This window comes from Enhydra lutris, unplaced genomic scaffold, assembly GCF_002288905.1.
Source record: "Enhydra lutris kenyoni isolate GAN:26980312 unplaced genomic scaffold, ASM228890v2 scaffoldscaffold4, whole genome shotgun sequence".
Taxonomy (NCBI): Eukaryota; Metazoa; Chordata; class Mammalia; order Carnivora; family Mustelidae; genus Enhydra; species Enhydra lutris.
Window position 1 is genome coordinate 16,756,233 of NW_019154088.1, and position 21,309 is coordinate 16,777,541.

A 21,309-nucleotide genomic window follows, 5' to 3' on the forward strand; every position below is an offset into this window, starting at 1 on the left:
ACATCATCTAGACCATGAAGTCCCATATATTTGTCCAATATACATTCATAAACCAAAAACAGCACAGACTCTCTAGAGGCCAAAGAACTAGGGAACATAAACACTAAGCATTCTCAAGGACTTTCAACTGAGCATATAAAATTGGTAAGGGTCTCCAGGCTGCTATCCATGGCATTAAGCTAAAAGAGTTTCAGAAATAGACCAGTCCACCCACTAACTTATATGTAAAATAAATTTTTTGAAATCCCAATACCCAGTCTTATACAGAAATAGTGCAGAAGCCATAGTTCAGTAGAACAGAAGGGCACCACAGAGAGATTTGAAATAGACCTTCCCTTCTTTGGAGCTGAGCAAGTTAATATCATAACCCCCTTTTTTTCTCATAGGTCTCCAACACTGAGAAAGCTAGCATAGCAAGGACTTCCTAAGGGCAACTTTGCCCTCCATTTTCCCCTGGTCAATTCCAGCCTCTGCGTCTTTGTACTATCTCTTCCCCTCAACTGTGGTACTTTTCATCTACTGTACATAACTAAATATTTGACATTTTTGGTTATTTTACTATTTTGCATATGCATTTCTAACTTTTTAAAAAATGATTTTTAGTCCCTGATGACAAGAACCATAAATTTCCTTCTGATTCCACCATAGTGCCTAGCTCAGGCCTGAGCCTTTATGAAATATTTGCTATAGTTGTTATAACCTAACTGACATGACTACAAGAGATTTTGCTCAGCACTTATATTTGAGCAAAATTCAACTTAGAAATTCCTAAGAAACTAGACTCTAACCTAAAACCTCTAGTTTTGTTTTGTTTTGTTTACATTGGTTTATTTTTAAATATCAGTAAAGGTTCTGATTCTCTGTTTTCTTACAAGTTGGAGAAGAGGCAATGGGAAGAAGGAAAACTGGTGACTTAATAGAGACCTTGGGAGAAGTGTTGATGTGTAATATTAGAAGCAAATCTCTAGAGCTGTGCTGTCCAATATGGTAGCCACTAGCCACAGCTGGCTCTTAGCTGACCTAGACTGAGATGTGGCATAATATGCATGAAGGTTCAAAGTCTTAGGATGGAAAAAAGAATGCAAAATATCCCAATAATTTGTAGTACTATTAAAATACAACTTTTAGATATACAGGGTTAAACAAAAATATATTACTAAAATTAGTTTTATCTGTTTCTCTTCACCTTTTCATGTGGATACTAGAATAGTTAAAATTCTATATGTGGCTCACATTGTATTTCTCTTGGTCAGTATTGCAATAATACTTTGAGTATCCAAGACTAAAAAATGATCCAAATATTAAGTGAAGCTACTAACTTATAAAAACTAGTTTCATCTTTTTTAAAAGTTCATAAGAGCTTTTAAAAAGAAAAAAAAAACAATAAATTTGGAAACAAACTGTCTTGGAAGATGAAACTATGATATGAAATTTTTATATCAAATTTAATCACTATTTTTTTCAAATTTAAGAACTGTATTAAATGATTCATTTTGATATTAGAGGATGTTAAAATGAACATTTCAATTGAAGCGCCAAGATAAAAGATGCCACATTTTAAGTCAAGTGTGACACTATGATGCGGAATTTGCAAAGGAGATGATGACAATCTGGTCATAGGGCTCTTAAACCCTCATGTCTAACAGGAATATAAACATGTCTGAAGGAGTCAGAGATGGGATTACTTGAGAGAGAGCTGGACTGTCACTAGCTTTCTAGGAAGCTGGTGGGAGACCACATTATGATGACAAGTCATGAGAGGGGCTACCAGGAGACTATTCAGAGTGCATGATATGTATCCACTGCAATTTGGAGGACACTGTGAATTGGGAGCCATCTAACGCCAGGAAACTGGCTGTCCAGATGCCTGACGTGGTTTAAGGGGGAGGTTGCTATTGTGTTGAAGTTGGTTTGCACTCTGAAAATGTATTGTGGCAGAAAAAGAAACAAACAAAAACAACAACAACAACAACAAAAAAAACACCCAACAACAATGCATGAATGTTTTCCAGCAGATCACTGTGGACTATAGCAAGAGAAAGCTGAGTGTGGAGTGGGCTTAGATCCCTTCACAAGACAAGGCACCCAGAGGGCTACCTGGGGTGGAGTGACAAAGAGGTCCCAAATGGCGGGAGGTACCACTGGACATCCAGGGCTTGAGGGAGGAAATGTAAGCAACCAATAAGAATACGGACATCTTCACTCACATAAGGGACCCACAGGGGAGACATTCTGAAATGGACCAGAAAATGCCACCCACCAGCTTGGGGAAAACTAGCCCACTGAGTGGGCTGAGAGGGCTAGTAAGTGGAGACAAAAATTAAACTGCTTTGTGATGGCCTCCCACCAGTCCTACTTGCTCATACCAGGCACATGGAGCGTTCCGGGGCATGGTAGATTAAGTTCCCGATGTGCATATGGTTACTCAACCACCAAACCTGAATGTCTAGCTCAACAGATGCATTTCATGGAAATGTTCTAGGAAGATCAAGTTTATTCAATGATCAACCAACTGCCAAATATTGCAATACCACTTCAGATGCATGGTAACATTTAGGGCATTCAGCCCCTGCTATCTACATATGCGCATTTACTTTCCATTAGACTGAATTCCAAAGGCAAGCTCACAAGTGCCTCAACATAGTTCAATAAGAGTAGTTCATTGCCTTTTACATTTTAGGAAAAAGAAATTCATAGTTCACAGAGCTTTGCATTCCAAAGGCACTTTGAGAATAAAGTTAGCTTGTGACCCTTATCCTGGGGACTTTAATTACAGCCACCTAATATGTAAAAATTAGTATCAGAAATGGAGTGTTAACCATACTTCTAGAGAGACAGAAGGGAAAAAGGAGTCTAGATTTCATCAGTACCATCCAGAAAAACTCCAGGGAAAAAAGCACTGGAAAATCAGCTCTTGATTCTGTGAAGCATTCTAGGCAGTCCTCTGAAAGTAGGTCATGCTTCTACTTTCTTGTTATAAGGCAAATGCATCCAAAATAGACTACCTGGTTATTAAATATTGGGGTCATTATATGTTAGCCCTTTCCATTCACTAAACACACCGCAGATGCTGCTTTCCTGGATTTTACAAAATAAAGGCTTAATTGCTTTCAGGATTGTTTTTTTGAAAATTGTTCAATGAAATCATTAAAAAGGATCTCTGGGCAAAACCATCATTTATGTATCATCAGAGACACCGCACATGAGAGAATGAATTGGAATTATAGCCAACCTATCTGCCTTCTGTTCTATTTCCACTGTTGTGCAAAACGAACAAAGAACCCAAACAAACAAACAAACAAACAAAACCCTAAACATCTTTTCCGACTCCATTAGCACTGCAATACCCTGAAGGAGGCAAGTATGATGAACAAAGATTAGTTCAACTTCTCTGGTCATGTTTTTCTGTGGACTATAAATTATTGCCACATTTTCATTTTTATTCTACTCACTTGCCCTCCATTGTTCATTCTTCTTAGAGCTATCAGTTCAGTAATGATTTCTCCTATATTTTATCAACTAATAACCAGCAGAACAGCCAACAGACTTTTTTGATTTGGCAAAAATCCAAGCATTGTCTTCACAGTTTAGACTCGGGTAGGAATTTAACACTGAACAAATGATTTGGGACAGGGAAGAATCCATGTCCACGCTTACATTCAGATGATACATGATGAAAATCTCCAGATGGGTAACAATAGAAAATATCTCATTATTAGCATTTATGCTTCCAAAAGGGTTCATCTTCTGGCTCATATCAAAACTAACATTAGAATGTTAATCCAATTCCATGTGCTTTAAGAGTCTCAAAAGCTAAGTCAATTTTTGAACCCAAGCAACTTAAGTGTTTGACTATCCACTATAGTCCCTATTTTAGACTGTTTCTCAAAATTTAAACGCATCCCAGAAATGACGGCAAATGTTCACATAGTCATTCAAATTATTGCTGACTCTGTAAAGAGAATTCCAAAGAAGTTTCCAAATATGATTTGAAGAATTGTAATGTCATAGGTAAACTGTATTTCTTTCCATGGTAATTGCACAAACAACAATATTCATTTTGTGTGTCTACATTTCAGAATGTTGGTTCAGTGCTCTGGAGTAAATTTACATGTGCTACTAACTTTCTCCAAGAGTGGGTTTTTATGTTTAAAATATCAAAATCAAGCAAACAGAAATAGCCCAAGTCCCCATATTAGAGACACCCAAGCAATACTCTAGACTCCTTTCCCTTGGCTTTTGAAATTATTTAAAAGCAACTTAGTTCATCTCTACGAGGGAGAGAAACTATTTACCTAGCTGAATTTCTTTTTTTTTTTTCCTAACTGAATTTCTTAAAGTGCTTTTTTAAAAAAAACTATTACTTCCATGCTAAAACTTATAGTTCTAGATTTCTTCTTATGATTCCTCAGAAAAATTTTTTCTTGTTACTAACAAGCTCTTCCCAGTGAGACCCAAATATAGCACAGTGGTTATTAAGCCAGTCTAGCTGGTTTCAGGTTTGTTTTTTTTTTTTTTAAAGATTTTATTTATTTGACAGGGAGAGAGAGATCACAAGTAGGCAGAGAGACAGGCAAGGAGAGAGAAGGGAGGAAGCAGACTCCCTGCGGAGCAGAGAGGCTGACACGGGGCTCGATCCCAGGACGCTGGGATCATGACCTGAGCTGAAGGCAGAGGCTTTAACCCACTGAGCCACCCAGGCGCCCCTGGTTTCAGTTTTTTGATTGCACCTCTTATGAGCTGTCTGACCTTGGGCAAGCTCTTTGACCTCTCTCTGCTTCTGTTCACTCCTCTGTAAAGTGGGACTCATTATAGGACTTTGCTTATAAGCTTGTTACAAATTGCCCAAGTACAGTGTTCAGTATGCTGTTTGGTACATGCTAAGAACCCAGTACAAGTCACTTGTTGCTATATCAAAAGGCCTCTCTGTGATCCTCATTCTTTCTTGACCTTTGAAGAGTCTAACAATTGTCAAGCTATTTCTTAAACTCCTTGCTTTTAGTTTCTTTGGCTCAGTGCTCTCCTGGTTCTCTTGCTTCTCCTCATGGTTTCTTAGTATGTACCTTCTGTTCTCTTCTTCCCTAAGCCTATTCATCATTATCCCTTCCCCATCTCCAACTTCAGCTCTATTCCCCTCATTCTTTCTTTTATCATTACCTGGAGAAGTCTTATCCCTTCACATGATTCACTGTGTTTAATATAAGAGCATTTAATAAGATTTTAAGTAGTGAACATTCTGAGGCAAGATGGCAAGTGAAAATGCAAGTCCATATACTCTTGTTGGCAGTAACTATAACAATACACAACTAGTTTGTGTTGTCACTGCCAAAATAGGGACTGATCTCATTTCCATAATCTAATAAGAAATCCTAGGAGTGCCTGGGTGGCTGAGTGGGTTGAGCGTGTGCCTTCGGTTCAGGTCAGGATCACGGGGTCCTGGTGGGATTCCTGTCACTGGAATCAAGTCTTGCATCAAGCTCCCTGCCTGGTGGGGAGCCTGCTTCTCTCTCTCCCCCTCTCCCCCTGCTTGTGCTCTCTCTCTCTCTCTGTGCCAAATAAATAAATAAAATAAAAAAGGAATCCTAATTTTAAAAAAAGAAAGAAATGCTAACATACTATACCACTGAGGGTAGGCAAGATAAGTTTTACTAAGTTACACAAGACCCCAGCAGAGAGAAGACAAAAACAAAGGGGAGTGGGGGAAAGAAGCTATCCAAAAAACCTTATGTGTCAATTTATACTTTATGTAAATGTAACAGTAGGTGGCAGACTGAAGTGTCCATGGGAGCTAAGCAGCAAACCTAAATGGAAGCAAACTAAAAATGGATGAAGTGAACAGAATGCATCACAATAGGGAGTGGTAAAGACTGTGACAAACTGGAAAACGTAACTAAAGGTATTCATATTCAGTTTTCAAAAAGTAAACACTCCAGGCCAAGCAAGTCATAGGTCTCTACTTTTCCTTTTCTCCTTTTAGTATACAGAGACAGGAAACAGTATCACTGCCACCTGCCTGCTGAGCTAACTAGCTAAGATATATACGTATTTGTATAATTATGTACAAATGTATATACAAATGTATATTTGTACATATTTATACAAATATACATTTGTATATATTTATACAAATATATATATTTGTATATATTTCTACTATATATATATATTTGTATTGAGACAATTTTATTCCATACTTGGTTTCATAAAAAAGAAATAACTGATAATACAGAATAGCCTAGATATTTTTTAAAAACATTATTTATTTTACTGACTAAAAGCCACAAGTGAGACAAATTTGCTTCATGTTCTGATTGCATTTGTTGAATGAATGTTCTGATTTGCAATTCAAGCATGGATCCACCGCTTGTCTCCATCACAAATCCAAACACTATGTTCATGGGTTATTAAGATTCACTTACTGGCTCAAAGTGATCCAAATCTTGCCAGTGTCACCCCCAAAGGGTATCCCATACTTACATCGGCTCTCTGAGGTTGTTAGAGATGTAAAGAGTTCCAGTATCTGCCGGGGACAAAGCTGCTTATCCTGAGAGGTACCAGTCACTAACATTTGAAAAGGTCCTTTCCATGCGTGTTACATCATGATAGGAAGTTGTTTATTTGCTTATTGCCACCTGGTTTTAGTCAAAATGTACCTTTCTTTCTGCATCCTTTCCAACTGAAAATAGACAGTCTTGTGGCCCTAAAAGACCATACTTGTAAAAGATGGGGCCAAATTCAAGTAGTCATCAACACTGTAAATTCTGCTTAAAATGAAACTGGTGATAAGTATCCAGGACTATCCACAAATAGGTAAACAGCAATTACTTCTAGGAGATACTTGTTCAATGTGATAATCATATCTCCAGATTTTCTGGTGCTTTAAAATAAGTCCAGTTCAACATTTACTGACCATGTACTATGCATTAGGCATTGAACTTCATGTGGGAATTAAAAAGCTGAGGAAACCATAGTTAATGTTGAAGAGCTATACCCTAGTCAAGGAGAGAGGCATGGGAACCTGCTGTTTCAACATAATGTGGTGAGCGCTATCAAAACAGGCCTGGAGAGTGTGCTAAGGGAGAATGCAGAAGGAGCACTTGGCTCAGCCTCCAGGAAGGGAGAAAGGGGATTAGTAAAGAGTTCCTGGAAGTTCTTTTTAAAAATAAAAAGCCATATCCCAATTAAAACATAATGTTACTAGCCTAGGTAGTTAAACAACTTAAGTGATAAACAACTTAACCAATATACTAATCCACCTTCAGAAGTCACACTGAACGCTTCCCCGTGCTTCAGGATAGATTTGTCTTGACTCAGTCCTACCTTTTTATTAATCACTCTTGAAATCATGAGCATGCATTTGAATAAAGGGATATAGTGCCCCTAGTTCTTTAAAGAGGTAAGCAGATGACTTCCATAACAGCAGAAAACAATGAAGACTGTATAAGTGGAAATTCAATTCTGGAATCGAAAAGACTCCCCTTTCCCATGTGGTGAGGGAAATTGTACTTGTGTTTCCTTTGTCCCCTTGAAGGTCTGGGACGGTATTCACGGGTACAACACGCAAAGGGTAACAATGAAAGAGAGCCTGTTTCCCACCCAACCTCCACTACTGCACATGCCTGAAAATCTGCCATTTCGGGATTAATTTTATTTAGATAATCCCCACTGTAAAGATCTATGGGACCAAAATACATATATGCCTTAGTGCAAATTTCAGGATAGCAATAATGAAATGCAGCAGTTAAAGACACTCCGAGTATAGAGAAATCCCTGAATAATATGCCAGTTTTTATTAGAATTTTAGTAACTCAATGCATTCCCTTCATTTCTTAATCTTGGCCAAAGGTGAAGTCTTTTGAAAAAAGACTATCTGAAAAAATAACTGTGGAATGGTAAAATATCACATCCCCTTTATTTTAGACTGTATTAACATCAATGCCTGAACTGTGGGCATCAATATTCTTTATGGTAAATCATTAACCACTTTCTTAGAGGTAAAATGCCCTATCACTTCCTCCTGTTTGTGATTTTTCTAAAATAAATTAAGCCCAAGATTATCATCTGAGGAATTATTTTCACACACCACTGTTCAAGTTACATACTAGCAATTTTAATCTCAACAATTTAAACCCCACAACATCTTCACTGAGTAGTAACAAGGCCACAGAATGATACTAGCTAACTGAAAGAGGTATCTTTACTATTCTGAACACTGTTAGAGATATATTATCTCCAAATCAATAAAAATACTTCAGGTTATACAGAGAAACACTTTTAAAGAGGGACTCCAAAATGATGCTAAAAGCCCTTGATGCATTACTCATCACACCATGTAGTGGTACTGAATTAAGATACAATATAATTTATCCAGTAATAATAGTAATTGACCTAGTAACTCTAGGCCCTTGTTACAATTACTAATGACCTAGTTACAACATACAAAAATAGGTATTATTGCTTTATCAGCAAATAACCGAGTTTAAATGAACTTGTAAAAATAGAAGCAGAAAATAATCTCTCCCATACCGATCTCTGCTCTTGGTTCATAACATAACATACGTTCAACATCTGCTACTTGAATCTTAGCTTTCCATCTCAGAACAGAAAAAACCTTTATACAACTTGGGATAAAAAGTGATGACTGTAGTTTAAAAGATTCATGACTATTTGTACAGTTTTGTATGAAATAAACCTCCCACACCTTCACCATAACACTCAGAACGATGAGAAACAACTATGAATGTAAAGACAAGACAATCAATAAAGCCAAAGTGCAGGGGGTTAGAGGGAAAACTCAACAATATGTCACACTAAATATATCTCAATATCACATTTGCATGTACACAGAGGCAAATCAGGTAGAACATTTCTTTCAATTAGGAGCAGCAGTGAGCATCAGCCTTAGACGCAGAAAACCTACATTCCATTAAAGCCTATTATCAGGTGTGTGAATTTATGCAGATCCCTTGTCCTCCCGGAGACTTGGTCTTTCCATAAGAATATGCACTTCAGAGGGCTGCCTTGAGTACTGGATAAACCACGTACTTGAAAGCCCAGCTCCTCCGCAACTGACATTTCCAGTGCATTTTGGATGCTACATCTGTATGCCACTATGGTCCCCAGTAGGTCCTCACAGATCTTTAAGAGTATTTTCCTTCACTCTAAATTTTTTCCTTTCCATAGAGATGTTTCATGTGGAGCCACTTCTCTAATTTACTAGAACAACGAGGAGCTCAATCCTTACCCCTTTGGAAAATTCTCCCCTTTTTATCTTGATGCCTGCCAACTGGTACTTACGCCTAGGCGCACTAGTGAGTCCTGCAGGCCCCTGGCAAGAATCACAGAATAACATGCCTAGACGTAGGGCCACTGTCTTGTCATCGCAGGAACCTTCCCAGTGACAAATCAGAAACTTCCTTAAAGTTCAGCAAAATTCAGGCAGGAGCTCTATAAAGCCAACACGTGCTTAAGTCAGGAATAGCTTTAGCCACCAGAACATATTTATAGTAATCCACTAAAAAAAGTTACCTCTTTCACACTGGGGTCCGGTAAAGCCGTAAGTGCAGGCACATCGATTCGGAGCCACACACCTGCCTCCATTGAGGCAGCCGCTCTCACAGACAGCTGGAAGGGAAGGAGAGAGGAGCTGAGAGCCGTTACCTGAAAGCAGATGCTGATGACGTAACACTTACCATCCCCTGAGGGACAACAATAAAAAAACCTAAATAATCATCCTGGTGTTTATTTTCCACAGGTTTGCTCCAGTTCCAGCTCTGCATATGCTCCTCAGTCAACTCGGGTTAAACTGCCAGGAATAAGTGAGTTTAAACCCATGTTGATGCGACAGCTTCATTCTGGGAAGTAGCTGAGCAATGCTTTCAGTTCTGTATCTAAAATGGTGGTTTATAGGAGATGTCAGTGGAGGAGAACTGCATTTTAGCAAGCTGACTCTTTTGCTTATGATTTGAGGGCTCCCGTGAGTGAAAACGCTGGCCTCTGTCACTGTTACAGAAATATGGTATGTTAAATCACACAATTAACTGCAAACAATCAAACATTAATTCCGACCATATTTATGTGCCATAATGAAGACCCAACTGACTGTTCTAACAGTCTATTCATGAGATAAGTCCAGCGATGCTTGAGGGAGGGACAATTTACTTGCCAGAAAAGGCATTAAAATAGGCTCTGAGAGCTTGTGCCCCGAACAACTCCTCTCTGTACAATTTCCTGCAATTCCTTCACGCGTGGCCTCTTTCTAGACATTTTTATCCATAGGTGGTAGGCTCTTCTGAGCCAAATTTGCCAATACCACCCACACTTCAAAGTCCAGCTCCCATCTCATTCCAACATGAGGCTTACCTAATAGCTCCTCCTTTTGAATTAATTCCTCCTTCATGTATTTCCTGCACACTTTATCTGTATCCTCGTGGCAGTCATGGAGTTGAGCTGCTCAGATCTCCTTCCAAGAAAACCTACTGTAAGGAGCTTAGCTGGCTGATAGCCCCCAGCTATTGCACCTTCAGACCTGCTTCATGTTCACGCCAAGGACACAGAACTGCCCTTGATTGGCTGCTACCATCCAATGACTAAGCTTAGCGGGGTACCAGAGACTGAGCATTTCTCCCATCATGGAACTCTCCCCATGGGAGATCTTCGCTCTGGGCTCACCATTGGACTGACCAAGGCTTCATTCTGGTCTGAGGCACCTTCTATACAACCTACGCAGTCCCTCTCTCCCTGCATGGGGGGTGAGACCTACATCGCAGTCTGAAGGCCCTCCCCTCCTACTATGCCTTCTTCCCCCTTTCTTCCTTACAGGTTATTTTCTACAATAAATCTCTTGTATATCCAGTTCTGTCTTAGCATCTGCTTGGGATCAGAGGACTTGAACTGACACAATCCCTTATAGCCAGAACTATGGTAAAAGCCCATTTCTCATCACCAAATTAGAGAGGTTTATGTATATTCATTGTTTTGATTTGCCTCTTGATTTACAGTCAGGGGAGAAGGAGAAGATTTTAAACAGAAAAGAAATCTTGAGATGGCCTAAGCCAACCATCCCATTGTATAGATTGGGAAAGTAAGGTCTGGGAAAGTTTTTCTAACTCTGCTAGTGTTAACTAAATGCCTGTCATGTGGTAGAATTGGGGCTAAACTCCCTCAAGGAGCACCAAAGGGAGCAGGAAGATGTCCAGCAGCTCTTCATGATTTTTTTTCCAAAAATGCCTTTGACTCCACCCCCTCCCACCAGCTCTCTAGCCACAGCCCCGGTACCAGTCTTCCTGCTTCCTGTTTCTTCCCCCTGCAATTACAGCATTACTTGTGGCCACTGAAATCTTTCTCATTGTAAACCATTGTAAGTAAAGTGCCTGAGGCCAGCATTTCATAGCAATAAAGGCACAGGCCAAGAAATCAGACTGCTTGGGGTCAAAACCTAACTCTGCCAGTCCCTCCCCATATAACTTTAGACAAGTCACTGATGTCCCTGTGCCCCACCTCCTCATCTGCTAGAGGTAAAAGATACCTCTATCTCAGGAGACTGCTGTTTTATTCAATGAGTTAATGCATGTGAAGAGTTTGAAAATGTGCTTCGCATATGGTAAATGGAGAGTAAATCATTCAACAGAGGAATGCTCTTGGCTGTTAACCCACTCCTCTTCCCTGGCTCTGTCGTGGATGCAAACATGGTATTCATAAAGGCACTCAAAACCTGGTCCATGGCTTCCATTCTGACCTTATCTCCCTTCCCCTCACCTCCCTCAGTAACACCAAAACACGTGCTGTGTCTGACGGCTTGTCCTATGCCATGATCTTGTGTTTCCACCAGGCTGTGCCAGCTGCATGAGAAGCCCACCTCTCATCATCTGACAAGGGATCTCCGCCCCATCCTTGAAGATTCAGCTCAAGGGTCTTCCACATTGGAGAAGCTGTCCTGTGTCTCCGCTCTCCACACTACTGCTGTGGGCTACCCAAAACTCAGTCATTATTCTTACCACACTGCAGTGCATGGACAGTCTTGGGGGCATTATATAAATTTTGGTTTATTTCTAATAACATTATTCATCATAGCAAATATATATATATATACAATGGCAAATTCTGGAAAAAATAGGAATAAACCTTCATCATTAAAGATTCATTAAATACCTTCTCCCTCTTCCCCTCTCCCTAGTCCCCTAAAAGCAAATAAATAAATAAATTAAATAAAAATAAAAAAGATTCATTAAATAAATAATAAAACATCCATATAATGGAATATTCTGCAACCATTAAAGCATTTTAAAATGTTTAATACTATAACATACTTCTAATAAAATATTACATAAAAAAGGAGTATGAAAAATTATGCATACAATAAGATCTCATGTACCAAATATCCATTAAAAGACTGGAAGGTAATGACAGGATTATGGAGAATTTTACTGTTTTATTGTTTTCTCTTTTATTGTTTTCACTTCTCTGAATTTTCTGCTGGGTGTATATATTCATCCTAGTGTAATAAAAAGTAAGCTTTCTTAAAGGAATTTTCCTCTTCTGCAGGGGCCGACTGAGAGTAGACCCGCAATAAACAGTGTTCATGAATGAACCAGCGAAGCAAACACCATGTGGTTTAAGTATTACAGTAGCAGAATCTAGGTTGGGAAACTAGAGAGATGCAGCTACCATTAATCAAGAAAAAGGACATGTTTGGGGAGAAAGATGAGGTTGAGTTTTGAAATACTTCGAGATGCTTCTTCAAAAGTCAGGTGGACATATTCAGCAATCAAATGGAAGGTATACGTTTGGAACAAACAAGAATTCTGAAGGGGATGAGGTAAGTGGGGTGCTGAAGATAAAGAGAAGAAAATGAGTCAAACCAGCCCTCCAAAGGTTCCAGTCAGAAATCTGGTGCAAAGCGCATTAGGTCAGTGGTCTGATCATCCGTGAGACTCACTGGACTTCTGTAAAAATGCCACATCCCGCGTAACCAAAGAGACTCCATCAGCACTGAGTTCTGTATTCTTTTTGTCTACTATCTGTCTACACATTCGTCTACATAGTGTAGCATGTAGTAAGATACTTATAAGTATGGTTTACTTACGTTGTCCACAGTGAGTCCCTATGTATCCCTTCTGGCACAGACAGTGATCGTCACTACAGCTACCTCCATTCATACAGCGAATGTTACAGTGTTGGACTTAAAGAGAAAAAATAAAAAAGACTTATTTACTTTTGCAGTTTAAGTAGGTAGATTGCAATACATCACAGGAATTGATTTGTACTGATCTGGAGAGAAAATGAAATGGTTTATCAAGATTCACATACTTGTGCAGAAATAACCTAACTGACAACACTAAATGTGTTATTTTAATGTGTGAGTATAAAATCAATTGCAATGCAATTGTTTCTTTGCTATTTACTTTAATGGTGCTAAATGACTTCCCTAATTTAGCAGCACTTTCCACTCAATGTCATTTCTGTAATTTATACCAACAAGAAAATAGTGCCTTGAGCAACCATATGAGACAAGATTACAATGGCAATAGTTTTCCTGTTACAAGATTTAGAGTCCCAACGTAGGTGGCGAGGAAAATGGTCTGAGGGAGAAATTCCAAGGAATTTTGTTAAAAGAAATTTTGGAGACAGCAAAAAGGAGAAAAAACTGCCTACAAGAGCATTTAATAAAAGGCTGCCTGATAAGGGAGGCAGCCAACCTGGGCTCAGAAAGAGCTGCTTGTTTAAACCGTGACCTTAAACTAAATAACACATGCAGTGTTTGAAACCCACTCTTTGTCACCCTGTCACCTACAGAAGTGTGACTTTACTCAGGGCAGAAGGACCATGGGGGGCAGGCAGCCTTGGACGCGAGATGGGATGCTAGAAGAAACTGGAGTGACAGACGCTTGTGAAGGGGAACAACAGTATGACGCGTGCTCTCCTTTCTCTAGTGTGTAGGCTGTCTCTAGTTCAATAACTTAGGATGCTAAAACGAAGTGTTCAGAATCCCAGGCTGTCCCTTTGTCCTCTGGAAACAATAACTACCTTACTTGGAGAAGACAGAGGCTTGACTGCATTCGTCATTAATCCTTGTTGACACAACCCCACACAAGGAGACTAGGATTGGGCACTGGAAGTTGGCATACTCTGACCTGTTCTCCAAGCTATGGGAGAATATTCCTACAGAAAAAGGTTCCACAATTTTACAGAGGGAGAAGAGAAGCCCTCCTCTTGTGTGCAAGAACAACAATCAGCTACTCAGCCTTCCTGGAGCATAGGGGCCAAACCCACTACGAGTAGAGAGAGGGCGCCTCACAGCAGCCACCTTCTTTGGTAGACCTGGTTAGGACTCTCAGTGCCATATCAAGAGTGGCTGTGGACCTCTAGAGAAAGGACCATTTTCCATAAGGAGCTACACAGATTTCAGCATGACAATGGGGAAGAGATAGCAGAAGTGAATATTTCCTATGCCCTCACAGAGAAACAAAGAGTTAACTGAGTCAAGCTGAAAGTGATACACTTTTTCAGGAACTTGTCACACACTTACCGAAGCACCACCAGAAGCTCCCTGTCTCTAGTAGGCTAAGAACTTCCTCCCTCTCTCAGTATGGCCATGGGCCTTTCAGGGCTGCTCTGCAGACTTCTAGTATGTCCTATGGCTCAGTCCCCGATCTACTGATCATTCATTCATTCACTCAACACTACCTCCTGTGTGCCATGCAAAATGCCGAACACATTGGTCTCGTTTTCTGGTGGAATCTCTTCTTTAACCTCTTTGTCCTTTACCCTTAATCCCCAGCATACAACACACACAGCTGTTAGCAAATAATCCCTACCTAGCTCTAAGACCCACTGCAAATATATCTTCTTTTCTTTGATCTTTTCTGATTCCTGTTCTCTCTTCCTTCTCCCACTAGATATGAGCCCTCTTTTCTCTGACTCCAGAGTACTTTATGCTTCTTTTTTGAAATATATATAACCTAAAACTTATTTTTTTTTTATTTCTCCTGTCTCCAACCCATTTGTTCAAAAGCTTCTTGAGTGGAAAGCATCATGGTTATTAATTATACCCCCTAAGCACCTAGAATAGTACCTTGCCTACTTGTAGGTGTGGTACAAAACTTTACTAAGGTAATTTCCACTTACTTAGCTCACACCACCAGATAATGACATCAAAAGCTATCCTCAAAAACTAAGACTGAGAAATTGCCCATTATGTCCCAGGCTATTACACAGCCCTAAGTAGGTTGCTATTAAAAATATTTTATCTTCATTTCCCCATGTATAAAAGCAGAACTAAATCCTTTGTTGGAGCATTGTTATAGAAGTCAAGCAACCCAGTAAATTGATTAAAACAGTTATTCTAGGCTCCTCTGATTCTATTAAAATGTCTCAGCCAAAATGCTTTTGAATTAAAAAACTATCTACAAATATACAAAAGGAATGACTTGGTGAAAATTTGGATAATATTCTAAGTAGGTCAGGAAAAGGTGTATAGTTGCTTTAAAATTTGAAGTTAAACTTAGCTTCATCCTATCTTAGAAAAACAGTGAGGATTGGGAAAAGCACAGGAAATGATGTCATGTGTCAAGCAGCATAGGAACTCAACCCACAAACTGATTTCAATTAAAGTGGTTCATGCCAAGAGCTAATTTCCATTCCCACATGAGCAACAAAGCCATTTAGCTACTTTGAGATAAAACGCTAACAGTAGTTCCAATAGTGAATTTACATTATTTGTTCAAATTGAAAAATAGAATGAATTCTTTTAGGAAAAATGATAAAATTACATTTAAGTGCAATATAATAAAAATCTGATTTCCTTTTATATTTTTTCCTATCCTGTCTTTCAGGTAAACCTTTTCCAGATCTAAAATATTTCCATAAAATATTCTGTCTCCCTTAAAAAAATAAAACTCCTTGGTCAGACTTGTGAAACAGTACAGCATAGTTAGTCCACTGATCCCAATAAACCAATGAACTATGAATCTTTGGATTGGGGGATCATGCTTAATAAAAAATAATTGGATCTCAACCGTCTGTTTTGCCACAAACATGTCTGCCAAAGAAACTTCACATTCTTTGTGAGTCTCAGATGCTCAGGGGAGAAACATATTTCTTGAGAACAATCACTAGGATTTCTGTGGGGAAATAAAGAAACTAGATGTGTAGCTTCACTACAGCAGGAACAATTTGGAGAGTATATGTACATAAATTGTTTTTTTTTTAATCGAGTCCTGCCATTGATGCGGATTCTAAATTCACACTGAATTGAACAAGCATCCCAGATGTCCAACAATTACAAGACCAAGTTCTCTATCTCCAGAAAAAGCCAAAGCTCCACTTAAATCCATAAGGATGCTGTGAATTTGTTAGATGCCCTAAATACTTTAAGCCCGAATATATTCCTAAACTCAGTCTGTGTTAAGAGTTTACCAGAAACTGACAACACTAGGGAACTAAGTGTCACTGCCCAAGCTGCTACGTGCAGGTAACTCGGAGAACCCTAAAACCCAATGAGGGCTTCCCCTTGAAAATGAGAAGACAGCCTCAAAGGGTTTCAACATTCTGGAAGGAGCAGAAAATGCTGCCATTTACCTGTATCTATATAGGATCCCAAATAAATGTTATGTTTTTTTCCAAATTCAGTCAATCTTTCAGTCATTCAATAAATACTTACTGAATGCCTTCCATTTGCCAGGCACCAGGAAGAGTAGAAGAAACTCCCTTTAGGGGATAGCCCAATACAAATTAGTTCATAAAATGACCAACCAGTAGAGAACAATTTGAGCATGCTATGGGAATGAGAGAGATGCAGGGCTAAGGTAACCATTTCCTTTGGGATGCATGAGGTTAGGAATGATTCTACAGACCTGCCACTGTCTTGGCAAGCACAAGGGGAGCAATTTGCGAATAAGCATCTATCAGCTCAGGTCATGATCTCAGGGTCGTGGGATCGAGCCCCACATCAGGCTCCATGCTCAGCATGGAGTCTGCTTGAAATTCTCTCCCCCTGTCCCTTTCCCTGCTCATATTCTTTCTCTTTCAAAATAAATAAAAATATTTTTTAAAAACCCAAAAACCTGTACATGAATGTTCAGAACAGCTCCAGTAACAAAAAAAAACTGGAGACAACCTGGATGTCCTTCAACTGGTGAATGGCTAAACAAACTGTGATACATCCAAAGCAAGTAACCCTACTCAGTAATAAAAGGGAACAAACAGTTGATACATGAAATGATGTGGATGACTCTCCAGGGAACTATGCTGAATGAAAAAAGTCAATCCCAAAAGGTTCCCTATAGTGTGATTCCATTTATATAACATTCTAGAAATGACAAAACTGTAGAACGGGAGAACAGATTAGTGGCTGCAAGGATTAAAGAGAGCATAGGGACAGGAGGTAAATAACTATAAAAGGGCAACAGCAGGCATCCTTGCACTGGTAGACCTCTTCTGTTTCTTGACTGTATCAATGTCAATATCCTGGTAGTGACATCATGCTATAGTTTCACAGGAAGTTAACATGAGATAACCCGGTGAAGGGTACCCAGGATCTCTCCATATTATTTCTCACAACTCAATATGAATCTATAAAACAAAAAAGAGTTTAGTTTTTAAAATCCTTTGAAAAGGCACAAAGAATAAAACAGAATGTGTATGGATTTGACCTACAAATTCTTAAATATAAAATTCAGGGAACAACTTCTTTTTTTAAAGATTTTATTTATTTGTCAGAGAGAGACAGAGAAAGAAAGCACAAGCAGGGGGAATGGCAGGCAGAGGGAGACAAAGGCACCCTGATGAGCAAGGAAACCAATGCAGGACACAATCCCAGGACCCTGGGATCATGACCTGAGCCAAAGGCAGATGCTTTAACCAAATGAGCCACCCAGGCATCCTAGGGAACAAGTTTTATAATAATACATATTATTAAAGAAGATAATAATATATTTTATATTATATGTATAATTTAAAGAAGAGTTTGAGTAAATTCATGAATCAGTCTACTGTGACCCAATTATGAGAATTAGGATTGCTTAGGGTCCATTGTCAGCCTCAGAGACAGAAAGATTTCTCAGAGTACCGAGAACAGTACAAATAGGTTTGAAATTAAAGTTCAGAAAACGTGGGGTGGCACCTGGGTGGCTCAGTCAGTTAAATATCCCACTCTTGATTTGGGCTCAGGTCATGACCTCAAGGTTGTGAGATCGAGCCCCATGTTGGGTTCTATGTGGAACCTGCTTAAGATTCTCTCCCTCTCCTGATGCCCCTCCTCCCTTCTCGCTCGCACTCGCTCTCTCTCTCTCAAGAAAAGAAAAAGAGAAAAAGTTCAGAAAACCTGTTTTTCTGACTCTGGCTAGCCAATCTTTTTTGCCCTGGTGCAATGCCCATGACCAGTGGCAAGAGTTCCAACAGGTTAAGAGAAGCCTTGTCTTCTTAGTGCCCAAAGGAATTGCTGCCTGGCAGTTTGGACCTTCTGGAAATGCAATCTCTTCTTCAGGCCACTAAGAGATCATTTCCTATTCTCAGAGTCCCAGGACACTCAAAAGTAGAAAACAGCCTGAAAGAACATCCTTCCTTTTATTCTTTTCATTGTCAAATGAAAAAAGTAAGGCCTCAGAGGCCCCACAACTTTCCCAGGCCTCTGGATCCTTATCACATAGCAAGTATAAAAGTTCTCATAAGAAATATTAGTGAAATGATCTAAATTTGTCCCCTTTTGGTAGAACCACTGGTAGTAAATGCAAATATTTTGCTGTGTTATTCTTTTACTAGCAGGAAAGTTAGCAAAAGTGATCTCTCCATATTTATTGCCAAGCATACTGTGGCCAGAAAGTTCTATAGGATAACACAGCTATTCCCTAGAATAATACTTCAAAAGATCAGAAATAAATTCTGATTATCACAACTACACTAAATTTAAAATATTCTGCCATCTTTAATTTTGCAAGATGTTTAGACAATATTAATTCAGGTAGAGTTCAAGCCAATGATTTTAAAGGCTCCAAGTGCCTCAAAGATCCTGATGATGCCAGATCGCCCTTCTCATCCCACTCTTATCCACAAGCTACTCAGGTCCAAGGTCCAGTTACCATAGGTGGACCCAAACCTCTTCAGAGAGCGTTACCCATAAGTCTTTGACATAAGTCTCTAACCTAAATCTGGCCCACAGCACCTACCACTATACTGCCATCTCGAGGTTAGCTTGAATGCTACCAGATCAACTTGTTAACATCCTATCTTTACATCTCACGGTTTTTACTTGACAGAGAAATCAGCAGCAGCTCTCACTATTGTATTGAAGACCTTCCCAGGTGGATACCCAGTTTTATTATCCGGCTATAGTTCATCCGCTCCAGAGGAGCACTCTGTTGTTGGCTGGCTCAAGGGTCAATCTGAGCGATGGGGTCTGTTCCCAACTTGGTATCTAGACTCCTTCCCCATCCCTTAGGTAGCTCTCCGTGGCAGCCTGATGGAGACAGAGATGACCCACAGGCTCCCAGAAGAGCCACCCACTGACTTCTCTACCTTCTGTTTTCCTCCAGCTCTGGTGCCCTTGATTTGTACGATGAACCTGCTGTTGCTTGGAAGATGCCATTGAAAACAAAGCTGAGATGAAATAAGAATACGCTATTCTCAGTGCAATAAGCAAACGACTCCTGACCCATGGGGAAGTTTCTATCCCCATCAACAACTGACCGTATTTACCAGTAGCCTGCATTTGGGTTCCACCAGAAGCAGATTCTGAGATAGTAATTTAAATGCAAGTAGTCTGTTTTAGAAGTAACTTCAGGAAACACTGGTAGGAGAGTGAGGAGGTGAGAAAGGAAGATGATCAAGATGATGAATCCACGATCAAGCCTTTTACCACTGCGGGCAGCTGGGGCTCAGTCCACTAGGAAACTCCAAGAGACAGTTCCAAACACACTCCATAGATCTACAAACTGAGAGACAAGGAAGCTGGGGCACGTATCCAACATGCTCTGTCTGTCACTAGTTGGTAGTTGTTTCTAGGGTTACCCGTCCTCCAGCACTTCCAGCTTGCCTTGGATGCAGACCAGGCACGTTCCCTGTCAGAAAAATCTTACAGAGCTCTAAGGCAGAGTTACTATGAATGCCAAGGTATGTGAGCAGACACCAAAAGATGTCCTATCCAGTTAATCAGCTCAGGAGAGCTATGACTAAATATCAGGACCCTTAACAGGTATTCAACCTTGACTACACTGAAGTTTCTACCTACAAGAGACAAAAGAGAATGCATTCATTCCGCAATACTTTTCTCGAAAACCTTGTCAGAAATGGAACACACTACAAAGGGAACTCATTTTCTCACTGGAAATGGAAAATGGAAAAGGAACTTCACTTTTCACTTTGGTAATGGTCAAGGTGTTGAGGGGCAGTTTATACAGGCATGAGCTTCAATGGTTTTAACGACGTATAATGACTCACCTTCTTCCCAGCCCCTGCATTTCCCCGAATTCATTGCTGACGACACCATATTTAAAGAATAACCACCCTCCCTCCCAAAAAGAAAAATACAAAAAAAAAAAAACAACAGAAGAAGCAAGCAAAGGCTCTGTAGAATGAACTGTGGGTATGTATTTGGTATCACAGAATGAAGTGGTAAAACTGTGAGAGGGAAAATAGGCTTGTGTTTCATGAAAAATCACTTCCCAAACTGCCATAACGACTTCTCACATTTTCTTCTTGCAAAGGCAGGGGTCTTCAGTTTTTAAAAAGTGTTTAATCAGACTCAGATTTCAGTACAAGGAAAAATGCCTCGTTTCTTGAGCCAAAAATGTTCATTAAACAATCATTCCACTGAGCATCTCATATGGCGTTTACATTGGGGATACAAAGATGAATAGGGCAATACCTACAAAGGAGGTCATAATCTTTATATATTCATAGTAACTATGTCCCATAGGTAATTTCCCTGTAAAGAGTGAAGAAGGAAAATGGGAGGCCAGATTGAGGAGAGCTAGTCCAAGTATTCTGGGCTGAACAGAGAAGGCAGATGTTCTAGTGAAAAAAAGGAAAAAAAGAAAAAAATATATATATATACTGCAGGCAAGAGAAAAGCCAAAAGCAAATTTAGGAGAAAATAGGGCATAACCACATAAAATAATATTATATATAATAACATGTTATACTCACTGGATCGGGAGCCACAGGAAGGAGATATCTGACCAGATGGGCAAGTGCACATATTTGGCCTAGAACAAAATCCATCCCCACAGGAATGTCGGCAAATGGCTGTGAATAAAGCCAGAGATGTGTTAGTACATGGCTTCAGAATGTGGCGCGTTACAGGAACCCAACCCT

General features: G+C 39.6%; 1 protein-coding gene across 1 annotated transcript in view; it reads right to left on the reverse strand.

The window, feature by feature from the left end:
* The window catches only part of LOC111158675 (fibrillin 1), a 229,692-nt gene that overhangs the window by 178,500 nt on the left and 29,883 nt on the right, over window positions 1-21,309 (reverse strand). The window contains exons 3-5 of the mRNA XM_022520875.1: window positions 21,142-21,240; window positions 13,085-13,180; window positions 9,529-9,624 (exon numbers count right to left, since the gene is read on the reverse strand). Of these exons, the coding sequence (XP_022376583.1) occupies window positions 9,529-9,624; window positions 13,085-13,180; window positions 21,142-21,240 (291 nt within the window). The remainder of the gene's footprint in view (window positions 1-9,528; window positions 9,625-13,084; window positions 13,181-21,141; window positions 21,241-21,309) is intronic.